We start from the raw sequence: 17,745 nt of genomic DNA, 5'->3' as shown, positions 1-17,745 counted from the left end.
TAGAGTTTTATCCACTTTGACGGTACCATAGCGATATATTCTTTGAAAGCCTTAGACCCCGAGGTTTTCCTTAATCCAAATTCAAGAATAGAAAGTCTCAAAGGCGAGAAATAGTTCTTGTGTTGATTCTTTTCTTTTTGATATTATATTTAATATATATATATAATAATTCTTTTAGAAGGCATATTACAACTATCCCTTGAGCTGGGTTAAGAAAAGTAGCTTATGCTCATATTATTGTCGCTTATTCTATATAAAGAAGACCACTGTAGTTTGGAGAAAAATTTGCTTAAAATTGTTACAGAGCACCGAACAGCCTTGAAAACTCCTTGACTAGCTGGAATTTGCACCGATCGTTTTCTTCTCTCGTTCATTTTCTCACTGAAAAAAATTGTTAGTTTACAATAATAGAATATAACAACTAATGAGTGATCCAAGTAGAGGTAGTTTTTTCAATAGCTTTTTTTAGATAGATCACGCGTGAGTGGTGTCAAGCTGTCAGTTTATTTATGTTCAGTATTGTTAGGCATTCCATCATGGAAAGATTTTCACTTGAATAACGTTTACAAATCGTTCAACTTTATTACGAAAATTCACGTTCTGTAAAATATGTGTTTTGCACGCATCGCTCAACTTTTGGTCAACATAATCGGTCTACTGAGCGAACTATTCGCAACACCATAACCCATCTTGAATGCTGGGTGCATTCATTATTGGACAATATTCGAACGAAAAGACCAAGTCCAGTATGCAGTGAAAAAACTATAGCAGACGTAGCTCAATGTACTCGAAGATCGTGGAGAGTGGATTCGGCGCCGTTTGTAGTAACTGGGACTGGCAAATGATCCGACTTGTGCAAGAACTGAAATCTCTCGACCTTCCCAAGCGACATCGTTTCGCTCCATGGGCTCTTGAAAAGATCCAAGTAGATCCGACATTTTCTTATGTAAACAAGCAAAATTGCCACATTTGTCATTTCATCCAGAAAAAACAACGGTTTGGTGTGGTTTGTAGGCCGACGAAATCAGCGACCGTTATCACATTATGATAACCGACTATTTGAAGCCTGCCTATTTGAAGATGCTCGAACGAGTCATCGAAAATTGGACTCAAAAATTGGACCATCTGACACGTAGCCGTGCCCATCATTTGAAAGAGATAATCTTCAAAAAATAAATGCCAAATAATGCTTTTTCTAATGATAATAATTATTCCCCATTAAATGTGAAGTTTCTGTGTTTTTTCTTTAAAAAAGTAGGGAACCCCGAATTAGGTCACCCTTTAAATTATTAGTTTACTATAATAGAATATTATATCTAAACTATTATTTTACTTATTATATTATTATTATACTTGTTGGGAAACCCTTTTTAAACAAAATATCTTATCTAGTCATATCCACAAAATTATTGCAATGCTTCTAGTTTAACGTATGGTTTATGTTTGTTGTGTTTTATTGGTCTACATATATTGATTCTATTTATCAAATAAATTAATAGGTTTTCGGCAGATTGTCAGCCAATTCGTTTTTATGTTAACATTTCACCATATCAAACAGTCAAGTTATTGATCTTTCTTTTTTTATGACAATATACTATAGGATTTGACTTCGAGTACAGTGAAGTGTAAGCTTCTAGAATTAGAGGGCTAATTTGGATATACCTCATAATAAATATTTATCGATGGACAGAGTTCAAACAAATTATTTCTTTTTGTTAAGGTCTTAAGTAAGGACGTTTCCAAAGTTAACAGGTCTTAAAAAAAAAACAGAACAAATGTTTTTTTTTCAGCAAAATCTATTTATTTTATTCAAAATAGTCTCCTTCTGCTTCAATACAGCTTTTTGCACGGTCCAAAAGCATGTCAAACGAGTGTTTGGCCGATATGGCCGCCAGTATGTCGGTGCAAGCGCTTTGAATGGCCTCTACGTCTGCATAACGCTTTCCTTTTATGGAGAAATGCATTTTTCCGAAGAGGAAGAAGTCGCACGGTGCCATATCAGGTAAAAACGGGGAGTGGTTAATGGTTAAAATGTGATTTTTGATCAAATAATCGGTAACAAGCGTCGATTCGAGTGTTGAAATCTGAGCAATTTTTGGTCGTCAGTCAATTTGTGCTGAACAAACCGTGCACACACCTTTCGTAAGCCCAAATGTTCGGTCAAAATGCGATAAATCAATTTTTGATGAATTCACGCAAAGTTTCGATGAAATTTTTGGTGATCACGGATTTTGATTGGCCCACATCGTCATTTATGTCCTCACTCTGCTACGGGATAGACAATCATCGCCATAAACTTGTTTCATCAATTGAAACGTTTCGGTAAACGTTTTACCAATTTCAAAACAAAATTTAATGTTGACTCTTTGTTCGAAGCTCATTTTCGCACCGATAGCAAAAACATACTGGCACTTAAAACGCAATAACTTCACTTCCAATCAATGAAATGTCATGAAATTTTCACTGACCAATCGATAAAGATAGCATTAGTCGACATACAGATTGCCCTATTAGAGGGCGCTAGATTCAAAAAGTCCTGTTTACTTTTGTTATGAAACTAGCATAAATAGAAAGCAAATAGCACTGGAAAAAATCATCCGTAGACAATTGAAAATAATACTTGGTGGTCTGTAGTTATAAAAACAACATTTGAAGACCTTTAGATCTGTCAGATGTCAGGTGCGAACGCGCTTCTCGGTTTAATATAATCCAATGTCACAGTTGTAGGGATTTGAAGGAAGTTTGTAGAACGTTATTTAATTATCTAATATATATATATTCGTATATATCATAAAAGTTTATCTTATTACCCCCAAAACACGCGCCGTTCCCACTTCAAATAAAACATCGATTGTTGTTGTTTTTTTAAAACCTTAAACAGCACATCGAAAATATGATCCATTGGAATGTTAAAAATTTATTTAATTAATATTGTTCATACATTTGGTTTGTTGTTGTACACTGCGTTTTAACCGTAATAATACATATTTAGTATAATAATACAATAATATCTCGTAAACAATATCATAGCTAGCTCTCGATCAATATTTGCATGCCTTGATACTTGAAGCTTCTTCATATTTGCTCTATTTTTTAGTTTTGGTTGGTTGCATTGTTGCTATAGGTTTGTTGTGTACTGTATAAGTGTGTTCGTTTGATTTAACTATTCTCAGGTTCAACATTTTCGGTTTAGTAAATATCCGTTGTAGCGGTATTTTTGTGAATTACAAGAAATCAGCGCTATTCTTACGATTCTACTTTTTTTTTAAGCCTTTTTTTGTGCAGTCAGCTCAAGTTTGCGCGATTTTTCGGAGAATCTACAATAAATTGTGGGATGTTGTTCAATTTCGTTATAAATCTTCCAGAAAATGGGTTGGGTCAGATTTTTTGGCTTCAAACTTGAGATAAGGCACAAAAATTGTGTTTGAAATGAGTTCTAATTGAGCTTGATTAAGTTAATTGTTTACTGTAGTAAAAAAAAAAACACAGTTAGTGAGAAAATGGAACACATGGAATTGAAACGTCATATGTAAACAAAATTGGCATTTTGAATTCCTTAGTGCAGAAAACGGCAAATGCAGTTTAAAAATGGGAACAATGTGGAAATGAAAGACAATCTCACGTTATTTTCGATTCTTTCACAATTGGGTGGAACGATTTTTAAAATTTAATAATAAATACACGAATTATTAGCTAAAAAGTCTCTTAAGACAGAAATTTAAAATAATGGAATTGAAACACTGTGGAGTACAAACATATGTATGTATGTATGTACTTATACAGCTTTGGATTTTTATATAATGTTCCCATAACAAAAGAAAACTAAAATTTAAATTTTTTAAGTTAATACAACAGTTTGGAATTGGAACATAGATATTTTAAAAAAGAATAATAAAATAATTATTTGTACCTGAGAAATAAAATGTTAAAAAAGTTTGACATTTTTATTCTACACTTAGCACGAAGTGGAATTGGTACTTAAATATTTTAACAAAAGAAAATAAAATAATAATTTGAGGTTGGGAAATCAAGTCTCAAAAAATCCTAAAATGTTTGTTCCATATTTGGAACGAAGTGGAATTGGAACACAAACATTTTAACAAAAGATAATAAAGTGATTATATGTGGTTGGAAAATCAAATCAAATAAAATCTTGAAATTTTTGTTCCTCATTTGGAACGAAGTGGAATTGAAACACTTCAAAAATGGAAGCACTCAACACATCATATCTTAAATAGATACTTGGTAGTTTGAAAACAACATTTTTTTCGATTTTGCAACGTTGACGCGCCAAGGAACAGACTGAGAAAGAAACATATACTTTGAAACGTTATCCTGAATAATATAGAGAAATCCGCAGCGCTGAGAAACATTTTTTTATCCTATTTTGAATGTATCGTGTATATGATTATTTATGAGAATAAAATTTTTTTATAAAAATTATTTAATTTTTTTTATAAAAATATTTTTTGAAAAATTATTTAATTTGTTTATAAATATAAAAAAAATTATTATTTGTAAAAAGTACTGAAGTTTTTAATAAAAAGTATTTATAAAATAATTAAACAATTTCTAAAAGTTAAAAAAAATAACCAATTTTTAAAAAATAATTTTTGTAAAAATTATTGAATTTCTTAGTTAAAATAATTTTTTAAAATTTATTTTTAAAATGTACTTAATTTCTTAAAAAAAATATTGTAAAAAATAATTTAATTTCTTCATAAAACTTTTTTTTTAATTTCCCAATAAGAAAGAATTCAATTTGTTCATTTTATTTTTATTCAATATAAATCACTGAATCGCTCCCCTCCGTGTGTTGCTGATTTGTTTGCATTTCGCAAATTTACCGCTACACAGTAATGTAACAACTATACACTGAAAAAAATATTAGCGGCTTTCAACTTGTTGTTATTTTCTACATATTTTGTTGTTTTTAATTAATTTCTATTGTATTTGCTTTAATCACTATATATCCATTAATCGTTGGTAATACGTTATGTATGTAAATTTATTTATATTTATATAATTTTATAATAATTTGTGTCAAGTAAACTGATATGTTTGCTGATGTTCACAGATATTTTTCGCATCTACTGTATAAGAAAAACTTTTCTAACTCAACAATTGCGTTGTGTTGGCTTGATATGTATAGCGATTAAATTTGTATATGGTATATGTATTAATATATGTATATATATATATATATTTAATTTCCTTTGAAAGTTTTCATATACACGCTTAATATCTTACATTCTACAATAAAAGTTTGAAACTTGCTTTTTTTACTTAAACATATTTTGAATATTCTTTTAACTCTTTGAAATAGTTAGCTGATAAGATTTGGAAAAATAAAGCACACACAGGGGAGCTTTGTATTTTTGCTACCTTTTGACTTTTTCACTACACTTTTAGATAATATTTCGGTTAATTTGTCTTGTGAACCTATTTTAAGTTGTTTTTATATTCAACTACTTGTTTGCGGAGTAAGTGACGTGCGTTATTTATTAGCTTACATTTACAGTGTAGTTTCAACAGTCAACATATACATATATAGCTTTCAGTATACAGTTATAGTATACAGTTATTTTTGGTAAGGGATTTTTACTTTTTTCAGTGTGACTTGCTTGCAACAAATTACTGATTTCTACAGTGTTGCCAAATACATTGATGTTCAAGCATGATTTCGTTTGAAAAAATTTAAAAAATATCTATACTTTGAAACAGCAAAATTTTAAAAATATTTTTATATTTTTTTATAAGATTTTTCGACAGTTAACAATTAAAATTTCAGAGTAATAACAAATTGAAATTTTTGTATTGAAAATTATTTATGCAAATTTAAATGTTTACAAAGAAAAAATTTGAGTTTGATGCGAAATTTTTAGGGTTTAGTGCGAGTGTAATTTTTTTATATATTTAATTAATATTTTTTATATATATTTTTTCCTATCATATTCTTTTCTGATATTTTTATAGTATTTTTTTAATAATATTTGTTTCATAATATTTTTTTGGTATATTTTAATATTTAATTTTTAATAGCATCTTTTATATTTCAATAATCAATATTTATTAGGCATTTGTATTTATATTTTTTTTTAATTTTTAGTTTCAATAAAATATTATTTCTGTTTATTTCTTATCTACAATTTTATTTTTTTATATTAAATCTTGCAGTGTATTCGTTATCTTTTAATTATTCTACTACATTTTGCGTGCGTGAAATAATAAATACATCTTTATTACTTTACATATTTTTTTGTTTTTGTATAGGAATAAGTAGTTTGTCTCATTTTCGTTTCTTTTGTTGAGCTGCCTTCATTTTCACTTCCTCTTTCTATATAACACCTTTTTTTTAATAATAAATTCCAACTTGTATACATACATATGTAACTTTTATAGTTTTTTTTACTTACTTATATATTTTATATACACACTTTTATACACATACAATTCAGTTATCTTTGTGGTAGCCATGCATTGTAAGAATTTTTCATTATTTGTAAAATAAATTTTTTTCAGTGTACTTTTTGGTTTATTAAGACGTTAGATTCTTCTATTATTCCAGAAATAAGTTTTTCTCAGTGTACTTTCTAGCTTACTAAGCAAACGTGTAGTTTTATTTATTACTAACATTGTTTTGCTGAAGTAACTGCGTCTACGCTGTTTTCTAAGAGCTACTAAATAGCATTGAGTACAACATTATTTTTCACAGTGTAGTCGTTATTCAATATACATTGCGTTTCTTCTAAAGATAGTTTAATAGTAGATTAGTGGTTATATTATTCAACATTTTCTTCGGTAATTTCTTCATTTTTATTTCCTTTGTTTGTTGGTAATTTTTGTTTTCTCACTACTCTCTAATTTAAGGTACTTATAACTCCATTTATTCAAAGTGGTCTCTTGAGTGGTTCCATGGTATGTAGTTTGCGGTGAGTTCTTCGTGATTTGTAGTGATGTATGGCTTTGTACGCGTTATACTGATATGTTTTAGCTCTATTTTTGAGTTCAAGAATATATATATATTTTTTTTGTGAAAATTTTGGGTTGAAATTACTCTCTTTTTCCTGCTTGCTTGTGTTACTTAGAAATTCTAAAGCAATTTGTCATATTCTCTTGAGCTCTACATGTTCAGTATTTTATCTTTATTTCAGTTATCATTATTTTTTTTATAAAAATATACAGTTTTCAGCTTATTATGCATTTCGTCTAACACGTTCTCTCACTTAAGCTTCTCAACTACTTTAAATATTTTCATTTGCTTTCATTTTTGTTTGACCAATTCGTTATATCTATTGTTCACTGTAGCTATGTTACAATTTCAAAGCTTTTGTTGTCCACAGGGTTGTATTTTGCACTCTGTGTTCGTTTTTCTCTTGTTTCTAATATTTCTTAGATGTAAATTGTCTAATACTACGAAGTTTACCTGTTCGTGACTGTTGATATGTTTCGTTAGTAATATTAGTTAAATAATTTCACCTCGGAGTGATCGATAGTGTTATGATGATTTTCATGGAAACAACAGTTAGTTCCTTTCAAAACAATATAGAGAAATATATCGAAATAATTTAAATTTAACTTTGAAAATAACTAATTCATATGAAAATGTTAAATGAGATTTAGATTTAAATTAACTATTTTCTAGTAACCCCACAAATTAGAAGATTTAAATTTGAAATTTGTCATTTGAAACTAAAAAAAAATATTTTCCAAAACACGGCCTTAGAAGCTACCGTCTGTCAAAATCATTAAGTAATGTTAGCAGCTTGAAATGGTGTTTTTATTACAATACCATAAGACTTTTAGTTGCAAAATCTATATTATGGTTTTCAACTTGGCTACACCTTGAAGCAGCTGCTTTTAGTTAAGTTGTAAAAGACTGTCGGCTGAGTGGACAGCAGACGACGAATGGAATCTAAAGCGAAGGAAAGACGGAACAGTCGACCGTTAAATGATGGCATCTGTATTTTTAGTTGCGTACTGCATCGACTTTTTCCAAAAGAAACCACCATCAACCGTGATGGATTGAGTAAAACCCACTTATCCGACGGAAATTTTACAAAAAAAAAGAAAATAAAAAGTGAAACACGGTGAATGAAGCGATTCAATACCTAAATCTTTTTGGCCAGACTTTGCTGAACTGTCAGAGTTCAAAAATTCGTCCGAAAGAAAGAGTTACTCCAAATAGGACGTTTAAAAATAATTCATGCAAGCTTTAAAGAATATGATCAATGTTTAGTGGTAGACGCTTTCAGTGTAAATTCCGCTTACTCTCTACAAGAGCTTCTCCGTCGGAAGGCTGCGTAAGGAACGATCTCTGGTAGATCTCTAAAGCTTCTATCGCGTTTAGTAAGCCAACTTTGTTTCTTAATTTTTTTTATCATGAAATGAGATAATGAAAGAAATTACAAGAAGAATAATTTTTACTAAAGGGAAATACATATATAATATGATTATATAACGTTGCCTTTTTCAGAAAATAGTAAAAAGACAATAAATCAACAATTTTACAGAACGATCCAAATTCAGCAATAACAAAGTAAGAAAAATAATAAATAATACCATTTACTTTAAAAAAATCTTTCTTTGGTACTTGAAGTTGTTTTGGATTAAAGTGGGGGTCGTTATATTTAATTTATTCTTGGGCTATCCTACTATTAAAACGCTATCATCTTCAAAGTTTATTGAAACAAAGTTTATGGCAATCGCGAGATTATACAAATAATTCTATGGTTTTGCATACCATCATATTACAAAAAAGCACGGTTTGAAAATTAAGCACGAGATCAAAATAACAAAGAGTACACTGTAAAGACAAAAGTAGAAAGATAATCCAGCCCATAGCGCCATAAGCAAAAAGGGAAGTTTATAGCGTAAGAACATGCGACTGGCGTGCGGAACTTACACATTTTCACGGAGGGGTCTAATGGAGTCGGCGTCGAAATCTATTGCTCGGAGCGGGAACTCAGTTGGATCTTCAAGCAGCCGACATACGTATTGCAGTATTTTCTAAGCGGAAGTCATTACGATCAGAAAATCGTATGAAGGTTAACGAAGGTTAATGTATACGACGATAGCCAGGCCAGGCAAAAATCTCACTTCGCATTACGTCAGGGAGTGTTCTTTGAAGCAAGTTTGCATTAGATATAGCCGGAAAGCATCTGTATATATACTGTGTTCCAGAAATGAGTTCTGTCTAACGGCATAGCTCATGAAATTACCAAAAGTTTATATGAAGTACACACAGGAAATACGGAAACCATGTTTTTATGGTTTTTAAACTACACCATGCAATTTCCGTAAGGGCTGACAGTGAGATCAAGATGAAATGATATGCCTAAAGGACGTGTAGGCGCGCCAAAATCATGTGCAAGGACCTCGAAGAAAAACAGTCATTCGTTTTACTCACATGGCCTCGAAAGGACTCCAGGACGGTTGCTCGCCTATGGATCACAACTGTTATCACATTTGCGCATTAATAAAGATGACACGTGCCGGTAGTGTAAGTAGACTTGACGGGACGCTGGTATACCTTCTCTACTTCTATCCAAACTTATCCAGAACTCGTCTTAGCTACGTAAGAGCTTCGCAGTTCAAGTGACTGAAGGAAGTATCAAAATTCGTTACCAAGTTCCTCTTGAACTTGTTAAAAGTGTTAAAAGCAACCTACATCAGACATTACTGAGGACAAGTAGGTCTATGTATGGCGTGACTGCAGACCTGTTTAACCTAACCCAGCTAAGTCCAAGTAAATTTATGCAAAAAGTAATACCTTGAAAATATTTTTAATAAAAATTATAAAATATGTGATGTAACTCCAGTATGTAATAACAAAATAACCTAAATAAAAAGTATTTTCAAAATAATTTTGACTCAAAAAAATAAGAAATAATTATATCTTGTAAAAAATTTGATTTGATAAATTAATAACGTTTAAAAATAAAGTTAAAAATAGTTTATGTTTTTTCATTTTTAAAGATTTCAAACTGTCGAGTTTCCATAAAAATCAACGGGAGTTTGGTTTGGGTCAGATATTTGTTAACGGCATCGAGCACTCCTTCAGCGAAAGGCAGGTAATTATTTTTAATTGTTATTATTTTTTTTATGCGAAATATTATATTTTTAAAGAAAAAAGAACGCAGTTATAAAACAAAACGGTAAATCGTTAAAGAACAGCCATTACTTACTAAGAAATAAAAATTAGCGCTGAAAAACTTGCTTATTTTGCTTAATAATTCCTTTACACCTCTAAATTTGCCATTTTATAACGAACCATGAACCGTTAACTACGATATGAAATAGTTTCGCGAACAAGTGCACATATGTATGCATGTATGCTTATATACATATGCAAATATGCAGTATATACATGCTATATAATATGTAACTATGTAAAAGCTCGAAGCGGTGCAGTCGGCGTGCGTAAGCGCCGTACTGTCACTCAAGTGTCAACTTGTTCGCCTTTTGCCGCTCTTTCGCACAAATTACGTTTGCTTCTGCATTTCTTTCAAGTATTTCAAGCGTGCTTATGCGAACGCATACTAAAATACATAATTTTGAAATTTTATAATATTTTCGTGAACTTTTTCACGCGTCAAGTCAGGGTTGCTTTTTTTTATAAGTTTTTGCTATATTTCGTAATTTTCTGCGTCGTTTGTGGGACTTAAGTTTTCAAGTATGCATACATACATATAGCACTATTTCCTAGATTTATTTTCAATATTTTTTTTCAATTATTTTCTGCTGAGTTCTCATAGATACGCGCACTAATCGCTCTCGAAAGCATGTTAAAATGCCATTATGCTTTGGAAAGTATGATTTCTATGCTAAATTTGATATGTATGTGTGTATTTTAACAAGAAATATGTTTTTATAAACTTATTTGCTTTATTTTAATATTTTTTCATTTCGAAAACCGGGTTTTTCAAATAGCTGCAGGGCTTGCTAGGGTCTTGTGGTTTTTTCGTATTTTTTTTTTTTGTCGCTAAAACTACTTTTTCTAATTTTGAATACATGCAGATATGTTTTAGTTTATCATAAATTCAGTTAGTATACCTACTTTACTGGCTTATAGTGTCAAGTCAAATATTTGCCTACACTTTTGCGCCACCCTAATGTTAATTATAAGAGAAAAAGTTGCACACTTTGTTATGTAAATGATTTGAAAATACAGTTACTTAATTAAAATATATATTTTTTTTTGGCGCAGTTATGCCTTTTTTAAGCTACACACTTTAGAGCGGATTTTTTGTCACAAAAAAAATTTCAAAAATTTACAGCTATTTGTTTTCTAATAAAAAAAGAGTTCAAATATATTTTTGTAGTTTTAAGTGTTTGTTTTTTTGTTTTTAGCTGGAAGGTATATACTGATAGCCATTGTGAGATACATACATACTAATTGTACTACGGCATTAGTCATGCTCATAAGTGGATGAAGAGATTTTTAAAGATTTTTTTTTAATTTTTTTATAATTTTGTATTTTTTATATTTTTTTCGGGTACAACAGTATTTTTTTCTGTAATTTTAGTTGCACTATTTGTTTGTTTCGTTTTTTGTTTTAGTTTTCCAAAACTTTCAGAAACTTCTACTATTTCATTTATTTTATTTTAATTTTTTTTGTTGCAATGCCTGTGTTTTGCACTCTTCTATCCTCCAACATACACATTGCATTTTGTTTGCGCCATTTTGTTTAATTTTCTTAGTAATATTTCAATTTTTTCGCATTTTTTCTTTTAGTTTCTTCATTTGCTTTGTTTTTTCATTGTTCATATCGATCCTGCTTCCACATTTTATTATTAATATGATTGAATTGGAATGTACACATTGAGATACCACTGAAAACCATTGACTATTTCATACTTTTGTTTGTTGTTGTTATATTTTTAATGTACACTATTCTTTTCTCAAAAATTTCAGTTTTCAATCAAAATAGCGCCTTGACTCGGAGTCGAATAGAAAGCAACGTTTAGCTAGTGAGTAAAGCAAAAAGTGCGCAAAGAAAGCATACAAACAAAGCGTAGTTGGTAGCACTAAAACCAGTTATAATATTATGTTTGTTGTAATCAGCATTCGCTCATGGAATCCCCGGAAGTACGCACTGCCCGCATAGCTGCATCAACTACTCACACCACATAGCTTCTATTGGTTGCTTGGAACTATGCAATTGTCGCATTTTATTTCTACTTCGTCGCGTTTTTACACCTGCCCCACGCTTTCGCCTGCCTAAGCCTATTTTCAGTTATATAGTTTTTTTAAACACAATCGATTTTTTTGGTCTCATATAATTTTTTGCAATTTTTTTGTGATTTTTACTTTGACTTTTTTCTATAAAAATTCGGCAAACACACGTCAAAACGAAACCTGAGTAAACAAATGAAAGTCCAACAAAAATAATGTGTGTAGAAAATGGAAAGAAACTTGAAGATTTCACTGTAATTTGTTCCTTCACTTTAAGATTTGAGAAAGAATTATGTTCCAACTACTTTTTCATGTGTTTTTTGCTATTTTTGTTATACCACTGCTTCAATGTATCTGCGTTTCTATTTGTTGTTGTTGTTGGTGTGTATGTCTGCTCTTGTGTGTGGGTGTGTGTGTGCTTTTTATTCGTAAATAAGGCGTCTCCCTATTGCACCTACGTCGCCTACAAAATACGTGTTCGTATTTAGTAGTTGTAGTTGTCATAGGGTGTGCCCAAATACGAGTAAAAATTGGGGTTGATGGGTTGTGCGTGTGCATAATAAAATCCAGAAGCGGGATCTGGCGCCACTCAGTCTAAGAAGCCGGTGTTGACTAATTTCTCCAAAAAGAACTTCACATCGCCCAGTTCGGAGTCTTTAATGCCGAGCGACTTCAACATGCCGAGATCGCCATTTTCAACAGCCATGAAAACGGATCGTAAGTGCTCCAAGTCGGATCTGCAAGTAAATAAGTGAAACATTAGTAATATGTGTGAAAACAGTATTAGAGTTTAGTTATACCACTCTGTCAAAAAATGTAGTTTTGGGATAAAATTATTTATTGTATAGGGTGATTTTTTAAGAGCTTGATAACTTGAGATGAATTGTTGTCCGAAGTTTTTCAAAATGGTCATAGAATCGCGAGCTGTGTGGCATGTAGCGCCATCTTGTTGAAACCACATGTCAACCAAGTTCAGTTCTTCCATTTTTGGCAACAAAAAGTTTGTTAGCATCGAACGATAGCGATCGCCATTCACCGTAACGTTGCGTCCAACAGCATCTTTGAAAAAATACGGTCCAATGATTCCACCAGCGTACAAACCACACCAAACAGTGCATTTTTCGGGATGCATGGGCAGTTCTTGAACGGCTTCTGGTTGCTCTTCACCCCAAATGCGGCAATTTTGCTTATTTACGTAGCCATTCAACCAGAAATGAGCCTCATCGCTGAACAAAATTTGTCGGACGTAAAGCGCGAAACACATTTCGAACCGAACACTGATTTTGGTAATAAAATTCAATGATTTGCAAGCGTTGCTCGTTAGTAAGTCTATTCATGATGAAATGTCAAAGCATACTGAGCATCTTTCTCTTTGACACCATGTCTGAAATCCCACGTGATCTGTCAAATACTAATGCATGAAAATCCTAACCTCAAAAAAATCACCCGTTAGAAGAGGATTAGGTCTATACAGAAATAACATGCTAAATCTGAACAGCAATGTGATTATGCGCGGACATCAAAAAGATAAATGCTTAACACCTTCTACCAGCTCAATTATAGATCAGCTTATTTAAACTGAAACTAAACCACGATAAACAAAAATACCGATGCGCTGGCGTACGAAACAGACAGATTTCGGGCTTTGCCTTTATGTTAGACTCCGGCCAGGAATTTAAGAAAAACAACAAATTTATACATACTGTTATCTATAATATCAGATTGAAATATCTCTGAGTGATAAGAAACCATTGGATAAAAAATTGCCAACATACACACAAAAATGCGAACATAAATTCACATAAATTTAATCTATGTCTCCTGACAGGAATTTAAAAAGTAGACAAACTGCTCTTCAAACATTACTTTTTTATATCTTCAAAACGGGATATACTCTTGGGCTACAAGCTTGCGAAGAAATCCCTATTTTTTTAGAAGTATACTGCTGAAAGACCTACGCAGGAATCTAAGCATCAAAATTTTTAAAGGTTTTAAAGAAAGCTTTTTAACACCATTTTAGGAATTCTGAGTCGATAGTGGCCGATTAGAAAAGTTACAATTAGGGAACGCGAATTTTGTAGAACACGAGAAGCTCTCGTCCAGCTTCAGATGATTTCTATAAATGGTGACTTCGGGAAATATTAGGAAAGCCATATTAATGTTAATTTGAAACGGAATGCCATTGTATAAAAATCTTTTTAGTTAATGAGCTTGTGCATGAACTGAAGCCGCTGGGATATGGGATCTTGAAAAGTTCCAACAAGATTCGACGTTCTCGGACCAAGTTTTGTTCAAAGATGCGGCTCATTTCTTGCCAAATGGGTATGGGCAAACCACGTCAATTGATCCAGGGAAATTTCGAAAAATCACTGAATTTGAAAATCAGCAGTTCATTAAGTGGGGAGCCAGATGCATACCCCCCGATATAAGTATTTCGTCAAAATTCTTTTTTTGTTAAACAAGTAAAATTGCCGCATTTCATCCAGAAAAAAACAGGATACCGCGCCATGATAACCAACTATTTGATACCTGAAATTGAAACACGTGATATCGGCGACGTCAGATTTCAACAAGACGGGGTCACTTCCCACACATCGCATCAATAAATATATTCATTAATTACACGTTTTGTGCCGTTCAATTCGCCACCAAGTTCGTGTGATATCATACAGTTCGACTCTTTCCTGTGGGGCTACATGATGTCTTAAGCAAAGGAACAAAACATCACTCGTGTCATTCGCCAGTTACCAGATAAAATGCTCGAACGAGTCATCGAAAATTGGACTCAAATGATAAACCATCTGAGACAAAGCCGCAGCCATCATTTGAAATAGATAGTCTTCAAAATGTAAGTAATTCTTTAAAAAGTAGGGAACCTCGAAACGGATGACCCTTTATATGGTAGCTTCGATGTAACCGATGTTGAAGTTTTTTGGTATTTTGCAATGAAATGTGCTCAAAATTTGCTAAGGTTTTCACTAGGAATCCAAATACTTTCCGAAAACGTCAGTCAACTTAAGTTTTTTTTAACATGTTACTACAAAAATATAAAGCACTTTTCGACTCATGATTTATTGGCGTCCTTACAGTATTGGTTAGAGAGTATACGCATATTTTTTAACTGAATTTGGAAAAAAATCATTTATTTGTTATTGGTTAAATTAGACTTCCGCTGCCCCTAAAGCACGGAAAAGTTATGTGTTTAAAAATTTGTTAAAAACCTTTCGAAAAATTTTATTTTTATGTCTCTCCGCGCAACAGTTGTATCTTAACAATCTCTTATTGTTTCGCGTTATTTAAAAGCAAAATAAAGAAATATATTGAGTTGATTAAAGATTAGGAAAACAGAAACGAAAAGCAAAAACACTGAAAACATTATTCGAGAAATGGAGAAGTGAGAGCTCAAAGAAGAAAAAAGTTTAGAAAATATGAAAAATTCACAAAGAAGTTTTTAAGCGACAAAAAATGTGTACCAACTTCTGATAAGAAAAAATTTCATAATGGAAGTTGCTGAGAAATGTTAGGTACCTCCTCAAATTGTCACAAAATATTTTCACAAAGTTCGCGAAACATGAAGCAAACAACAGCCGGGCGTCATGGGAAATTCAAGAAAATATTAATAATAATAAAGCATAAAAAAACATATATTGAGGAGACAATCATAGAAAATGTAAAACTGGAAATTTTGTAAATTCTCCTTTAAGTATGGATAAGAATATTGGCTTGGGCTAATGGCGGAATACTGACACTAAATATTATTTATGAACTATAATATGGAATATGACCAAGTTTATCTTTTTTAATAACAATAACAGTACTGAACATCATACCAGTCATGAAATTTAAGCTACAATTATTATTTTTCATTTAGATTAATGATATTATAGAGTTAAAATTCGAAGTATATCAAGTTTTTCTTATTATGTGCACTTTAACTTACAGCAAATGCTTAGAACATAAAAGCAAGAAAGTATCTGGAAAAACGTGTGTATATTCACAAAGGATGTTGATGAGCCGACTAACAAATCATTCAAATGGGTATAGAATCCTCAGCCCCAAAAGGGTCGATAATAATATTACCGAATATAATATATTATACTCGTATAAGTTACCGCTTTCCCATCATAAATGAAACTCTGCGAAGAAAAGGCCTTTAATTTTTTAATATATTTTATTTACCCTATGAGGGTTCAATTAAAAAAGAATGGATTTCCGCAGGTGTGCGTTCTCAAGAAAAGAGATAGTGGTAGAGATCTGTCTACTCTCTCATCACGTTGAAATTACAGCGCTGCGCCAGAAAACATAAAACAATGAGGGTGCAGGTTCGACTGCGAACATTTTTAAAATGTCTACCGGGGAACTCGCCTCACAACAATAAAATTAAAAATTGCAAGATGAAATTTTAAATTTTCACTTAAATTCGTGGATATCTGCATCAATTTTTTTCAGAATCGATGTGTCAAACACTGAACTCTATCATATATTTTTCTCAATTGGATTTCAGAAATAAACAGATGTGCTGCTCTTGCCTATTAGCGACTTGTTTGTAAAATGCATTCGTCCACAGCTGCTAACAAAATTTAACCTAAACTTAGAAGAAAAAAAGATATAATTCTACTCATTGAATGCCTAGTTAGACAGTTTGGAAAATCTTGCCAAGAAACAAAGAACTGCAAAAATCGAAACTCAAAGAAGAAGCAGCGCTTTAGCAGCAACAGTGGAAGATGCAAATGAGTACGAGTACGCAAGTGATTTCTTTCTTAGAAACCGTCAGTACTTGCGATAAGGATATACATATATCCGACACAAATGCTAGCGTTGAACGATCCTTTTCTTTTTCGCGCCGAATCAAGACCTACATAGCTCAGAACAACGATGCTCCAAAAAAGATTGAATGTCTTAGCACTCCTCAACATGTGGAACCAGAAGAAGTAATAAAAATATTTAGTAAAAAGAGCAAGCAACGTATTGAGTTTATGCCGTAAAATAAATTTTGAAATATGTATTAAAAATAAATTTATAGTCTACAGTTAGACATTTTTCAAACCAAGTACAAAATTATATAGTTTCCTCCCTTAAATTCTATTCTGGATTCACCTCTGCCTTAAAGCCCTATAAAACCCCGTTTCTTATACATATGAAAAGGAACAGGAAAAATCTGTACTGAAACTGTAATCTTCTTCTTCTTTATTTACGTAGATACCGCTTACTCGGATATGACCGAACCGAAGCTATAACACTCTTCACAAATAACAAAGGTTCTTTACAAGAACTTTAATCGATCTGTATGCCAGTTATAAGCACTCGATATGAATAATTTCTTCGGAGACTGCATCGTTGCCTTGAACAATATCCCATATCTCGTCTAATCAAAAAGATTGCTTTGTAAGCTCTTCATTTCAATCGCTCAGTTTGCATGGTACCTATATGTTATAGTGGTCCGATCTAAACAATTTCTTCGCGGATTGCCTTACTGCCTTAGATTTATATACAAAATATCCGTTCCAAAGTAATTTCAGTATGTTTGTGTTATCGATGCGAAAATGAGCTTCGAACAAAAAGTCAAC

At 31.8% G+C, this 17,745-nt stretch overlaps 1 protein-coding gene across 1 annotated transcript in view; it reads right to left on the bottom strand.

The window, feature by feature from the left end:
• Positions 1-2,892: 2,892 nt before the first annotated feature.
• The window catches only part of LOC105228572 (IDLSRF-like peptide), a 150,761-nt gene continuing 135,908 nt past the window's right edge, over positions 2,893-17,745 (bottom strand). Inside the window, exon 5 of the mRNA XM_049447476.1 lies at positions 2,893-12,915. Within this exon, the coding sequence (XP_049303433.1) occupies positions 12,768-12,915 (148 nt within the window). The 3' untranslated portion in view covers positions 2,893-12,767. The remainder of the gene's footprint in view (positions 12,916-17,745) is intronic.

The sequence above is a fragment of the Bactrocera dorsalis genome, chromosome 2 (genome assembly GCF_023373825.1).
Source record: "Bactrocera dorsalis isolate Fly_Bdor chromosome 2, ASM2337382v1, whole genome shotgun sequence".
In the NCBI taxonomy this organism is placed as follows: Eukaryota; Metazoa; Arthropoda; class Insecta; order Diptera; family Tephritidae; genus Bactrocera; species Bactrocera dorsalis.
The sequence above is the reverse complement of the archived record's forward strand: the minus strand, read 5'-3'. Positions and strand labels throughout refer to the sequence as shown.